Source organism: Corvus hawaiiensis, chromosome 4 (genome assembly GCF_020740725.1).
Source record: "Corvus hawaiiensis isolate bCorHaw1 chromosome 4, bCorHaw1.pri.cur, whole genome shotgun sequence".
Classification (NCBI taxonomy): domain Eukaryota; kingdom Metazoa; phylum Chordata; class Aves; order Passeriformes; family Corvidae; genus Corvus; species Corvus hawaiiensis.
In genome coordinates, this window is record NC_063216.1 from 23702510 (window position 1) to 23717608 (window position 15099).

The 15099-nt window shown below is 41.6% G+C and overlaps 1 protein-coding gene across 5 annotated transcripts in view; it reads left to right on the plus strand.

The window, feature by feature from the left end:
- The window catches only part of TBXAS1 (thromboxane A synthase 1), a 264375-nt gene that overhangs the window by 123193 nt on the left and 126083 nt on the right, over window positions 1-15099 (plus strand). For 4 of the 5 annotated variants that reach the window (XM_048300444.1, XM_048300447.1, XM_048300445.1 and 1 more), the window contains one exon: window positions 12241-12337. In XM_048300444.1, coding sequence (XP_048156401.1) covers window positions 12241-12337 — 97 coding nt within the window. Of the gene's footprint in view, window positions 1-11112; window positions 11344-12240; window positions 12338-15099 lie in introns of those variants that run through there. The other variant, XM_048300448.1, reaches the window with a different exon arrangement.

A 15099-nucleotide genomic window follows, 5' to 3' on the forward strand; every position in this document is an offset into this window, starting at 1 on the left:
AGTAGGAAATAAGCTATGTTTGGGGCAGGAGAAAGTAGGTCTTCAAGTGCAGTACAGAGACAAATGTTTAACTAGGTCAGATGGTAATGTAACATCACATGGAAAGGCATTAGTTTTTAAATATTAAATTCTATTAAAATAATTTAAATTTTTTTTGAAATAGAGAAGTATATTACAAAATGGGGAGATTAATATTTGAATTACCTAAACTTATCCTTACTACAGACCTATATTTTCTTCTGTCTCAGTGGCATTATATTTGCTTTTGTCCTGTAACTAATACAACTGGATTTTCATCAGTAGTGAAGAACAGAAGCTTGTGAAAGTACCATAATTTTAATCCTGTTCATTTCCTAAGGAAAATATTTAAAGAAATATGCAGTTTGTAAGCCTTGGAACAGACCCTGACACCCCTTTGATACACCACTGTGTTTATACCTACTCCCAGGACTGCTCTGGGCATTGCATTCAGTGTATTTCCCAATCTTTTGCCTCTTCTGGGCTCGCCATTTTGGATATTGGATTTCTGCAGGCACACATGCATTCCCTGCACTGGCTGGCACATGCACATGGCTTCCCTGCGCTCTGAAATCCACAGGCTGTCCCTGCTGCCGGAGGAGTGGAAGCAGCAGATCACACTGAGGTCAGAGGACAAGGAGTGTTGCTGGCAGTGCTAACCCTGCCATGCAGGCAGCATTGGTCTGGAACGTCTCTGCTGGATTTAAAAGGCTCCAAGTGAGAAGAGCCTAATCAATAATGGCAGATATTAAAAGTGGTGCCTTCTCATGCTTTCCTACCTTTTCCCCCTTTCTTCTTTGCCTACAGGACACGAAGCATCTGAATCCCCCAGGCGATTGCTCATGCATTTACATTTTCGTTTGCTTGGTTTATAGCAGGATTGTTCCAGCTTTTGGGAGGGGCAGCTATCAAAGATGTACAGGCACTGCCATTGTGTTTTATTGTTCCAGTCTATTTTTCCTTGTGAATGTAGGTGGGAGTTTTTCAGTGGGTTGGTTTTCTGTTTTTTTTTTTTACTTTCTCTTTCTTCTAAGAATTTATAACCCTTTTATTGTCAGTCTTCAATCATTTTTGATAGATCAATATATTTACTTCAATGATGGTTCATCCTACAGTTGTGCTTGTATTCTTTTTTTTTTTTTTGCTTTGTCTATAGGGGTTATGAATAGATGCAGGGATTGTATCTCTGCTATACCTCTGTCATTGCATGAAGATCAGGTTGCTTGAACTTGGTCCAGTGTCTTTATATTTAAAAGGAATATTAGGTGTATACATTGCTCTGTGTTCAAATTGACTGGTTTTTCCTTTTTTCTAAGTAGACTTTGAGCAATTTAAAATGCCTTTTTTTTTTTTTAGAAATTTTCTCAGGATTCTTAAGTATGACTGCTGGTGTTTCATGTACACTCAACTGTTTGGAGGCAAGGGCTAGAGGAAACTGCTCCTGCAGACTTCCGAGATCCAGAGGGTTTGGGGAGTAACATAGCAAGGCAGTGTGAATGATAACATGGACTCAAAAATGAGGCAGGTCCGTGGGAATCCTGTGGTCTCTAGCCAAGCAGCTATGACTAAGGCAGAGGGGAGATATTCTTGAGGGCTACATGTCACTCATGTCCCCAGGCAGCCAGATGTGGGCCTGGGACAGCTGTTCAATGCAGCTGTGAAGAGAGCTGAGGAGCTGAGGTGTGCAGAGCAGTGTCAGTGTGATTTGCTGTGATCTAGGTGGGGGTCAGTAGAAGGAGTGGGTGAACAGGACCTGCTGGTGAAGGTGAAAGGATACGCCTGTGGAAGAGAGGGCTACGTGTACTATTCCACCCCCAGGCATTTGGGTTGTTTCATGAGACAGTGAGGTATATGCCATTTGTTATGCAATTGCCCCCTTCTCCCACCACAAAAAAGGGGGAAGCAAAGGGAGTGTGTTTGTTACAGCTGATAATAGGTACAACATGGAAAATGGAAAATATGTCAGCTAGGCAGTGCTCTCACTAATATTACTGTTTGAAACATGATCTGTATCTTATGACTACACATTAAGTATGGGGAAAACCCCCTGAACCTGCACAGATTTCAGCAAGGTTTAATAATTTAAGCCAGGTGAGCATATTAGCTGTTTGTAGGATGTAATCCCCATAGTTGTTTTACCAGAGCCATATGCACGCTGGGGTTTGGTACATTCATTTTTAGGCTGAAATAATTTTCCATGTTATGAAAGCCGTGACTCAACTAGCTCTCAGCAGCGCATTGTCCATTTGTAGCAGCAGATTTTCCTGGAAGTCATTACTTTGGAGTGCCATTGTCAGCTGTACACATCGCTCCTGCTCTTCTTGTCCTTTGTGGTGCAGATTTGCTCATTGTTGTTAGTGAGGATGTTACTGCTGATACACAAGCTATCAGGTTTTTCTGTTCTTTTCTTTCTTTTCTATCTCTGTTGAATTGCAGTTTCCTTTGTCTTCTGCGTGGTGCACTGAAAGAGGTTAGGAAATTTATCATGGTTATTTTTAATGGGTTTTTAAAGTCCCCCACAACACAGGTTGAATTGATTCAGGAAAATTTCCTGGAGCTGTAGCATTGTACTATTAAAAATAATTTTATCATTGCAATTTTTCTGTAAGAAAATACATCTATTTTTTTTCCTTCTATCCTATAACAAAACCCTGCTTTCTAATGTTTCTCCATGGTCAGATATTAGCCATTTCCCTAGATAATTTAGGTTGGTCATGTGCATTTTTATTGTAAAGAATTCTGCTAGTGGTTTCATGATAAATGCATCAAGCATTGGGAAATTACTTTTATTAGTGTACATTTAATAATGCATTAACAAAATAAATGAGTTTGTGTGTGTGTTTATCTTAAGAATGTATAGAAAAAGTACATGCTGCTATAGGTAAAAAATTAATCTTTCCTGTGCGCATTTTGTATGCTGTAGCATAAGAAAAGTACATTCCCAAGAGCTCAGTAGGTGGTTACTGCCTTTTTTTTTCTTTGTTTAGACATATTTTTTTTTTAGGCAGATTGTACAAGAAAAGCAAGTCCCAGTGACTGTCCCCCTCGTGGCCAGTCTGACAAGCCTTTCCTTCCCTAAGTAAGGCTGTCCATTGTTGGCTGGAATCTGTGTCTTTATTGCACGCAAACCAAATGAATGAGTTGCTCATGGCTTCCCCACTTATGAAACCCTGCTTTTAAACTTCAGATATTTTCAGGCTAGTAACCATGACCAAGTTAAATGTCACTTCTTATTCTACAAAACAGTCTATTACATGTGTAGTTACATGAAATTCAATTTCGCTTACTCATTCCATCATGCTGTGTTTATGATGCAACCCCCCCCAGTCTATTGAGTCCTATCCATTATTGAAGAATTAAAACATTCTAATATTAAGACAGTATTATTTCAGAAATGCATGCATCTGCATTAACATAAGCAGAGCAAAGGTATTGAGGGATGGTGTACAATATAATGTAACTCTCTCATTGATTTAAGATCAAAATCCCAGTAAGAAAGAGTAGACTGAAAGAAAATTATGTACATGTTTATTTCAGATACATTCAAAAATAAAATCTTGTTTTGTCCACCACTGCTGATCCTATTTACAGGAGGCAGATGAGCTGTCTTGCCTATAAAAAAGTGAAAGATAAAGTGCAAAATTAAACAGAAACAGCCTGCTGATATTGAATGTCTCTGTTCTGAACGCTGCTTTTGAAGATACGTATGAGGACATGACTTTTCAGCAGACAGGGCTACTTGGTGAGTTCTGAAAGCCTTTTCTTTCCTTCAGGGCTAAACCGGAGAAGTGAAGAACTCCAGTTGCAGTTGAGTTCTGGCCATGATAAGTAAAGCATACATGAGATGAAGGTCGCAGAAAGGCAGAGTTAGGGATGGCTCTTCTGTGTACCCTGATGTCAGGTCTCAGGGAGGAATGATAACACAAACCTCAATTTTATCATAGTCAGAAATGCTTTATGAGAGGCGGAAGTCAGATCACTCGGTTTTGTTTTAGTTGCCCTGAAATGTTTGCTTGTGTGAAGTTTAGTGGTGGGTGTGTAACTATAAACTTTATTACACTTGTGCTTTTATTGTAGTCAACCTGCTTTATCGCCTGCTGTATCTTGTGATGTCGTAGTATCGCAAATGATATTTAAATCTTTTGACCGCCTTCCCGTTTCATTTTCTCCATATGATCGCACATATGCTCTCCTCCTTTTGTCTCCTGGCCCCAAATTTTTCTTGGATCCTGCACAGTGACACACAAATGCTCCCCTGCTATCTGGGACACTGAGGATCCTCCTTGGCTTCATGGACACGTGTTCAGATATGTCCCCCATACTTTGCTCCTAACTAGAAATGAGCATAAGCATTCAGCAGATCCCTATACCTACCTTATGTGGAAAAAAAAGAAAAAAAAAAAAATTGAGAAAAGGTTACCTTTGTTTAGATCAAGTAACATTTTCTGCTTATCCTCCTCAGCCATCTTGTAAGTTTTTTCATTTCACTCTACTGTAAAAACAGGTAGCATTGTTGAATAGAAATATTTGACTCATACAAATCCATACAAATGAACACTGTGTTCATAGTAGCAAGTAAAGTTTGGAGACACAGAAAGTTCACTATTTTCCAGAGGCAGTCTTCCCTAGAAATAATAATCCAGTGTTCTGGAAATAGTAACCTGATGGTTTTTCCCTCGGGGTATGGCAAAGGAGTACTTTAGTAGTGAATTAGGTGCAAAGAGCAAGAGATGAGACTGTTCTCATGCTGCATCTCGAAAACCCCCAGAAAGGCCAGGCACAGAAATATGCTGAAACCCACAGGAAACGCCTGCTGCACCATCACATGAGGTCAGTCAGGCGTAGCGCACTTTAGCGAGCGCAGACAAAACAAGCTCTGGTGAAAATGCCACAGTCTAAACACGAGTAACAAAACACAGACTAATACAGCCCAAGCTTGGTGGGAAGCACCATGGGAAAAGATTTAGCAACATTCTTCTGGCACTCTTGCTGAGGTGAAGAGCTACGAGGACTTTCAGCGTCACCCAGTCACAATAGCACCATGCACCCACACAGGAGGAGTGACGGGTTTCTTATTAATATCGCAGTACTTCTCATTTCCAGTAGCATCCTGTAAACGCAGTACCCTATTTACAGCTTTCATTTGGCATTAATGAAGTGGAATACTGATGCAGCTAATCAGCGCTAGCGGTATGATGCAAGCACGCGGAGCGGTGGCAGCGGCGGTGGCAATCATCTTAGCCCAGTTGGCAGGATAAAAATAACCCCTGCCAGCCCTGGGAAGCGGCAGCTCCCCGGCTGTGGAGGAGCACAGCCCATGACCCCGTGGCTCTGCGCTGCCCTGGAGCTCAGCTTCTGCTGCAGCCCACCTGAACAGAGAAAAGAAACAATTGTTATCCCTATCCATCCATTTTGCTGCTTCTCTCCCCAGCCCCTGAACGTGGGCATGAATTTTTGTACTTGCACTTAGGTCTGGACTCAGATTGCCTCCAAAACCCAAGTGGATGTAGGTTGCCGAATATGCTGTATAATTCAGAGGTGTTTTTTTTTTTTCCCCCTCTTCGTGGCACTTTGTGAGCTTAATTTAATCTCTGTCATTTCTTATACGTGGGTAAATGTCATGTACTTCATTTCATGAATGAATTAACACAGCCATGCAGAGGCTGTGTCTCCTGCACTGCTCACTTGGAAGGGGGAAGGGATTAGTAAATGTGTGTGACACCCTCAAGCTGCTAAACCCCAGGGTTAGAGATGCTCAGAAACAGATTTCATTTGCACTCTGGTATAAGTTACTTGAAAGACTCTACCAGCTCTGTACCTTGTAATGGCCTCAATCAGCCCTCCTTCTCCTTATTGTCAACCCTAAATATATTACTTTCTTACCACAAGTCTCTTACTGCACCTGACAAGGGAGGAGCTCCTTTAAAAATAGCTGTGCTTTTAGTGGTGGGGAGAAGATAAATAATCCCAGAATTTTCTTCCTTTTTTTGATACTTCCTTAAGCACGTCAGAAAGCAGAGGCCTTTTGGCAAGGTGCGAGTTTGAGATAGCGCAGAGGTTCTTGGTATGTGCAAGATAGCATTTTTAATCCCGGGTGTGTGGACAAAGAGTTGGGTGCATAACCATACAGAGCAGCGCAGGAAGTGTGTGTGAGCAAGCATTTTATGTTACGTGATATTTTTAATGCATCCAGGAATTAAATTAATAGTCCTATGTGCTTATTTTAAAGCTTTCACAACATGAAAAGAAACGTAGCTCATTGAAAAAGGAAGTGAGGAACAATTTATTCTTAAATAGAAATTGCTGTGGCCATGTCTCTTTTTTTTATGAATTTACACAATGGGTTGGATTAGTCTCTGGATGAGGTGCGTGAGTGTGTGTATGTTGGCAGAGCTGCGCTTTGAAACTTTTCTCTGTGCCTGAGACTTCTCAATGCTACCAGGGCTTCATTTTCATGTGCAGTAATTTCACCTGTTTCTAGGGTGTTGTGGTTTTGGGGTGGTTTTTTTTGGTTTTTCTTAAGTGTTAATGAAAGCTTCATGGTTCTCTAATCTGGAGATACTCAACTTGTGAGTGCTTTATAAAAGTAGTCCAGGGAAGCACCTTGCCAGCTAGAGTCACAGACTAGGATGCAGAACAAGTGGCACAGGAGTTAGTTCCCAACCATCCCAAAGAAAGCTGGCATGGGATTTCCAGGTGTGTGTAGCAGCTGAGAAGCTCTGTTCTCACAGGATGTCAACAGGAGAGAAAAAAGGTGATTGCTGGCAATTCCCATCTCCTCCACACCTGCCTGTCCCCCAGTCCCTCAGATGGAAAATGGAAGATGTTACTTGTTTTCCCCACTGTCACTCCAGGTTATTTAAGTTGTAGGCTCCACAGGCCTAGAATAAGATTTCTGCTTATGAGTAACTCCTGTCAAATTAGGGCATGGGGATCTTGGAGACCTTTAGCTGCTAATATAACACAAATAATAATGGGACTTGTGGTACTTGACAAATTTGTCCCACTCCTTTCCTTTCCTTTCCTCTCAGCCCGAAATAACCCTTTCTGTGCAGACTGTGTTTGGGTTTTGCAGCTGTTCATTATGTATTTCTTATTCCTACTCCATCTGAATTGCCTGCGAGCACTGAAAGGGGACAGTGCTATGACAAATCAATTTGCTGGCCTCTGAAATAATTAAGTAAGTAACGCTGGGCTTCAGGCCTCTTTTAAACAAGCATTGTGCTATTTGTTTTTATGTTTCTCTGCCTGCAGTGAAAGGGTGTCTCTAAACAAAAGAGGCTAAGTGATTGAGGAACTTCTTTTAGGAAAAGTGTCCTAAGAAAATCAGCCTTTTCCCACTGTATCTCTGTGTCTTTGTACTCCTCTCCTTCTCCCCCCGCTGCCTTTTTTTTTTTCTTTGTTCTTTGCTCTTCCCTGAAGAAAATAGTGATAATAAAATATTCTATTTTCATATGGCTCTACAGATGATCTTTGTGTACTTAACCAGACCACAGCATATAGAAAACAAAGCCTTGCTCATTGCCTAACAGCATATATATATTTTATGATTAATGTGTTTGTAATACATGGGACTGAGATAGGAAGATCAAAGTCTTCTGTGAATTGATAGCAGCACTGTAAACAAGGTGAAAGGGTTGCAGGTGTTTCCCATATGGATGTTATACAAAAACATATGGCCCTTTGCCATAAGGTACTGTATGTGCTCTCCACCTTTTCCTGTGCAGCAAGGCAGTATTGCTGCGAGCTTTGCTCAGAGAGCATGTCCATGGCTCAGGACCTGGGAGATGCTATTAGCAGCAGATGACCATGCAGTGTGGCTAGGATGATCTTGGGAGCATGGAAAGGCTAATGCTAAATTGGTCTTTTGAATTAAAAGTAGCTGATTGATCCTCTGTGTCATCTCAGAACAGAAATCTGCATTCTGGGGGTATCCCTGGCAAATATTGGGAAGGAAGATGATGGTCCTAAGTGTTTCAGGAGGGACCGAGCAGTCCAGTGTGCCCCTTGTCTCATTGCTCCTACTTCAGCTCAGAGTTGGACTTGGCAGGCATCTCTTACCTCCATGGGTTATCTTCTGTGGCCGTGGCCATGGCAGGCACTAGGTGTGGGGTTGAGATACCTAGGCCACATCTCTGCAGAAAGCAACAGTGGTGCATGAGCAAAACTGCAGATATCATTGCTGGATTGCTGTTTATTCTTGGGGATAAAAGAAAAGTTGCATTTATTAAATTACTAAATCACTGTAAGTAGGGCTGCAACATCCTGAGTTGACCCTGAACACAAGTCCATCATCTCTGTCCTTCTCATTAATTGCCTTGAGAGTGGTGCTTGTCTGCTCTTAGGAATGAAACTGCTACAGCTGGGTGTGGTGGGTGTTTTTAGCCTCTTCAGTTATTAAAACACTTCTGATGAAGTTTAGCTTTTGTTCAGTACCCTGTGACATAACCCCCTCCTTGACCTGTGCACCCTTTGGCAATCTTTGCTTTTTCACAGCTTCTGGGAATAGACCCATGGCCTCTGCTGAACACTTGTGAAAAGCTTTTTGCCTGGCCATCCCAGCCTGCTGGGGCAATGGCTCCTCATCCACACTTTCATCTGCTGGAGGAAGCTCACACTGTCCTTGTGCTGTTGATGTACTGGTACCAGGTCTTTCCTGCCTCACCCTCCAATGGAGCTAAAGCTACTAGTCTAAAATGTGAATTTCTTTCTCTGTTCTGGAGGGCTGCAGTTTAAACTGAAATATAATAGAAAGTGCCTTGACAGCATAATTTAATGAACCCACGCCTCATCTACCCAGGAAAATTTGCCTCCATATGTGGGTCATGAAATTTAGTTTTGCTGGTGTGGCAGTGCTACAGCTGATTTCCATGTGGACAGAGGTGCATCGCCCCAAGGGTGCAATACTACATGCATGAATTCTTGCTTATTTGCAGGGCTGGGCTAGGTATTCCCAAGTATTTGCTTTCCACCCTTTCTACATGAAAATATTATAAAGTATTGGGTCAAGCAGTGTGATGGTACTGTAGCCAAAGGTAGGACTTCTGTGTGTGAATGAGCCCTGTGAAAAGATTAGCCTAGGAAAAGTTAATAAAAAGTGCTGTCCTAAATTATTCATGAATCCATTTGTGATATACTTGCCCAGAGGCTTTTGTTTTTCTCAAACTCTTATTTATTAAAATCTGACAAGAATATCGGGTTTTGTTCAATAATAAATCTAAGTCTATTTGAGAGTAGCGATATCCTCATCCAGTAATACAGCATCAAAATGAAGTTACATAGCAGGGGTGAATATGTTATTTACTTGGGAAGAATAGATTATTGTTCAGGAGGATTTTATCTTTTACTTGCTATTTCGAAACAAGTGAAAAAAGCCCAAAACACCTAGTTGGGAGATAGCCTCTTGTTTTGTGACTGAGGCCTTGATCCTGCAAAGGATTTTAAATATATTAAAACTCAGTTAAGCATCTTTCTGGTGGCTTTTCAGGGTCTGAACCTGTGTTTGCTAAATGAAATAGCTCAGGTGATCTTGTTTTGTGTCTAGTTCTACTTGTCCTTTTTCCTTTACTTCAGGGAAAGACCATGGAAGTCATGCTTCTAGTGTATGGATTTTGACTTCCAAAGTGCGTCCATACAAAACCTCATTTTTCGTGTCCTAAAAAAGGTTAGAAAGATTGTATACAGCAAGTAGGAGAATGGAAAAAAGGTGGGAAGAGAGCTTTTGCTGTTTGGGATACAATAATGTGTGTGCTTTATAGCAGTCACTTCTTAAAAAAGGCAGAACTTTGCTTAAAAATCAATTTAAGTTTGTTTGGTTTTTTTCCCCCCAGCATTTTCAATTTAGTAGTTGTAGGGGTTTTTTTCCCCCCCTTCTTCTCCTTCTCTGCCCTAATTTATAACTGGATAAAGAAAGGAAAAGCAGGTGCCTATAGCTAGAAAGTTAGAGAAGAGTAAATGAAAAAGAAAGCGCTTAGCTGTGGAAACAGAACTGGGAGTTCGGGTGACTGGTCTGAGTTGGAGGATGATGAATAGATTTGTTTGGATAAGCTTGGCTTGTGAGTCACTTTCTCATAAAAGCAGCTTGAGTAGGAGATGCTCCTGTCCCAAATTTTTAGTCCTGAATGCTTTCAAGCACAAAGTGCTTGTGACATAAAGACTCCTGCTGTGAGTACCATCCTGTTATCCCAGTGGACAGGAGCTGGAGATATGCAATTTCCCAGGTTTGAAATAAACTAGAAGTGTGTCTCTCCTACACACACATGCTTTGCATGATGTATTGTGGGGTGTCCCTTGCTGGTCAGAGTTAAGCTGTCTGGGTAGAAGACATAATCAGCTTCTGGTTCAAATTTGGAATCTGGTGTCAGGAAATTGGTCCCTGTGGAAAGCTGTTTGTTGCAGGACCATCAGTCACTAACCATTAAATGTGACAAGGAACTTGCTAAACTTGGAGGGAGGAAGAGAAAAGCAAGGTGTGAGCATGAGAGGTCAGTATTTGTGGCTGGTCATCCTGGGTAGGTTCAGAGCAGCACGTATCTTTGCTTTGAGAGCTTGTGTTGCCTCTCTGATGCCAGAGAAACTGTACAAATTACATGCAAAAGGTGCATGTAGGGAATTATCCTCTTTTGCTAAAGTCTATGATCAAAACCCTCTTTAAACTGAGGCCTCAGCTCTTTTGTATGCACCTATGAGGATTCAGAATAAAAGTTTGACCATTAACAGACAGCTGCTTTTGCTGCGGTTGAGCAAACTGGGAAGGTTGAAAAAGTTGTACCTCCACAGACCACACCACCCATATCTAAGGCTCCAGTAGAGCCTGTGAGTTGCATTTGGGAAATAAAAGTTCCTTCTGGAAACCCACCAGAGAAGTAAAGATGATGTCTTCCCTCCTGAAGCACATTGTGTTCTTGTTCTTCTCTGCCATTTGTTTGTTACGAGTTTTGGTGTTAGGGAGGTCAAGTTGGACTGTGAAGCCTTGCTTTGGAATCAAGATATTTGTCTGATTTGTTTGCCCTTGAAGAAATCAGGCTGCTGCAGCCTCATTGCCATGGGAACCTCTAGTTACTATATTTAATTCAGCCCGGGGTTTGCTTGTCTGTTCAGTTGCTGCAGTGTAGACAGGTGATAAGCAATATATCGATACTGAGCTATATCATACCAAAACGATTAGGCACAGATATTACCACGGTATTGCAGCATCTGTGGTACTGCTCTTGTGTTCTGCTATGAGCTGTCTGGTCCTCCTGTGGCTGCGTCCAACCTCTTCTTCCTCTATCCTGGTGGAGAAAAGACAGCACTGCCTGAATAGTCTTTCAGCGATCAACAAAGGTAGGGACTGCGAGCAACCTCTGCTTGCTGGTGGTGCCTCTTCCTCCCCCAGCAGAGCAGCCAAGCATTGAGTGCCTGTGGGCCTTGGAAGGAATGGGGCTGGAAAAGGGATCTCTGCACCCCTAGAAGTTGTAGGGTTGGGATGGGTCCCAGTACCTCGGCAGCATCCACAATGGTATGAAGACCCAGAAGGGCAGACCCTGGCTCCACAAGGTCATATTAAAATCAGGGCAGGGAGATAGAGGGTGTACAGGCCCCTATGACCCGTTCTTCTTCTGAAGTTTGACTAATTGCCTTAGACTTGGTAAAGCTTCTTTTGCCCTTTTTTTTTTTCTCTCCCTATTAGTGTAACATAAGATTTGTGCATGGCAATGCAGAACCTGAGTTGCACTCTGCTCCAGTGCTAGTAGAAGTGGTGGAAGTGTGCCTTTGTTGCAGTCATGATGGGGGGACTTCTGGAAAAACTCATTAGAGACAGGGCTTAGCCATGAAAAGACATTTCATGTGGCAGGTGTCAGGAAATTCAATTTTGTAGGTCTTTCATGATTATTTGAGTTGGTTTCTAATGTTTTACTCCTCTATAGTTTGGTTCAGTGATACTACATCACTTTGTACAGAATTCAGAGTGAGCAGAGTGTGTAAACCTTTACGTTAAAATGTTGGCTGAGTATTGATTAATCAGTAAAAGATTTTAAGCTATTTCCTTTAAATTCCAGGACCATGCATCTTAATTTAACAGTTGATAGGGCTGGGGAAAGATACTGCTTTACCTAAGGGAATACATTTTCTGTGGTATTTGTTCACAGCAAGTATATTCAAGCAAAAAGTGATGTTTTAGGGAAGGAGATGGTTCTCTGTGGTCACCATCTGCTAAAATGGTTCTCTATTTCTTTCTAGGTATTACATTGGTCGCCAGACGTTTGTGGTGATCTCCTCACCAGAGATGATCAAGCAAATCTTAGTGACAGATTTCAGTAACTTCACCAACAGAACTGTAAGTACACATAAAAGTTGACTTTGTGGATGGAGTTGGTAGCATGGCTAATTTAAGCTCAGACCAAAAGTGGCTACAAGGAAGCCAGAAATAGAGAGAGGCAAAATTACAACATGGTTCAATAAGACTTTAAGTTATATACACTCAATATATACATTCAGTCAATGACTCTTGTTACCAGTACACTCTAAGGATGAAAGGGAATGTCCTTAGAAGAGACACACTGTCCTTGTGACTGAAGCACCAGATGGATGTTGAAGAGAGAGGGTTTCAATATCCAGTTTTGCCACTGCCTTCCTGTGCAATCTTGGGAAAATCACTTACTAGCTCTCTTCCTCAGTTCTCAATCTGTAACATGGAGATGGTATTATTTGCTTTCTCCCACACATGGTCTGTTTTGTGCTTTTAGACTTCACAGGGCAGGAGCAGTCTGCTTGGGACAAGGACATGTCTCCCACAGCTATTGTATATTAGTCATACCTGAAAATAATGAATAGCAAAGAAGGAAGTTGGAGTTAGCAAGAATTTATACATATGCTCTTGGTTACACTCATCTTGGAAAGCTCATTTTCAAGAGCTGTTTAGAACAAATATTGAGGGTGAATGGCCAGAGGGATAGTAAAGAGTTCCAGCAGTTGCTCAGGACTTTACAAGGAAATACTGTCACTGCGTGCTGCCTCAGTCCCATCCATTCCCTGCTTCCCTCTGGGCCCTTTGTATGCTCAAATAAACTCACATGTATTCAGGAGGGTTGTTTGTGCCCTCAGGGAACATTCTTCTCTGATCAGCTGTCTGTCTTCTCTGTCCCTCTGATCCTGTCTGCAACCAGTCAGTCTGTTTGCAGTCTGCTTGTCTCCTTTGCTTCTTTTGGTACATGAGTTTCATCTCGTGACTGCCTATATCTGACTTAATAACTACTGGTACCAGTTGCCCCCCATTCTGCCCATAACTCACACTTGGAAGCAAGAATCTGTTTTTATACTTGTTAGGCTGAAGTTATTATGACAAGGGGCTTTTCCCCATTTTCTCTATACTTGAAGAAATTTTCCATTCCTTCCCTTCTTCCACCCCAAGAAAGAACCCTCTTTCTTCCTGTCTATAACTTGTCCATGCTTTTTTTCTTTATATTTGGTAGTAGTAGACTGTACCCACTACTCCTGCAGTAGCTGGTGATCCAGTAACACCTCCCTCAAATGAGAGAGCTTTTTTGAGGGGACACTCAGAGATTTGTTCTGCTCTTAACTTTAGTCAGCCTGGTTGGTTGGATATATCTTTCTCTGTTTTGTCACCCTTCTCAGTTGGTGAAATTTTTCTTCCTCTCCAGGCTTTTTGTGTTCAGAGGTTTCTCTCTTTCTTGTGGTTATATGTCCAGCTATCATGGTCTGTAACATCTGTGTTACTCTCTAAAATTCAGATAGGTTATGTCACTATAGCCACTCTCTCCTTCTCTCTCCTTTGTTTTTTCTTCATCATGGATCTGTTAGGTATACCTGTCTCTGCAGGTTCGTATCTTGCCCTTATCACTTGGCTGCCCCCTGAATAATTTGTGGCTTTTCTGTACAACATCCTGCTTTATTGATGAGGAACTGAGACATTGACAGAGTGACATCCCTGCCACTAACCAGAAAGCCTATGTCAGATGAGAAAATTTAACTCCTAGCCTCCCTTTAGCAAACTTAGCAGTTTCCCTCCAGTGCAGGGTTGCTATTTCTCTTGCTTAATGCCCATGAGTCTAAATCAAGTGAACCTCCTTCATTTTATATGCTCTCATATGCTTGTTCTATGGTCTTCTCACATACCTACAATCTTTGATAATTTCTCACTTTCCACTTTGTTCTCCCCTCTTCCAGCCATTGCTTTTCACTTGTTGGAGACAAGCAGCCCTATGTTTCTGGGTCCTTCCACATCTAACCTGGGCATCTTTTCTCCTCTGGAGTTTTCACACTGGAAGCTGTCTCCTCTTTAATTTGCAGTCAGCTCTGTTGGTGAAGTATTCGGCTATCCTGTACACTAATAATTCTACATGAATATAAATAATGCTGGATGGTACATGAGGAAGGCCAGTGGAAGTTATTCAGATGTGATTTGGATTGTATGCAAATAATGATTGAAAGGTGAGAGTGAGAAAAGCACTTTCCAAGTAATAGAATTCTTTCTTATCACATTGACTGAATAAATGTCATTTTAAGACTTTTAATAGGGTTGCTTCTGTTTGTATATTTTAAAATTAGTCAAATGTTCCAGTTTGGTCAAATTTAAAAATACATCCTCTGAGAAAAGGCACAACCACCCCTCCCCTCACCAGGTTCAGGAAAAATAAATTTTCCTCAAAGGAAAGTGAAAGAGAGAAAAACTATTTATTTAACAAACACACGGGAAAAGGAAAATAATACTAAATAATAAAACCTTTTGCTATGAAGAAAAAACCTGGGAAAGTGTTGGAGTCCTCCCTTTGGTCTCCACGGAGCTGGGACTTGGCCCAGGGCCAGGCCCTCTGTGCTCGGTGGAAAGTCCTCCCGATGTGTTCTGATATTGAAACAATCCACAGAAAAAGGGAAAAAATCCAAAATCCCAGGGAAAGAAAAAAAAGTTCAACTCTCAGTCCCTCTCCGGAGAAAAAGAAACTGAACAACTGGCTGAAAGCTGGCTGGAAAAAAAAGTCACTATCTGTGTATGACCTTGAACAAGCTGCAAACTGCTTTGAAAAAGTTTTGCTCAGTCTTTTCCTTCCTCCTCTCAGGCTCAGTTTAAAGGCATAGAAA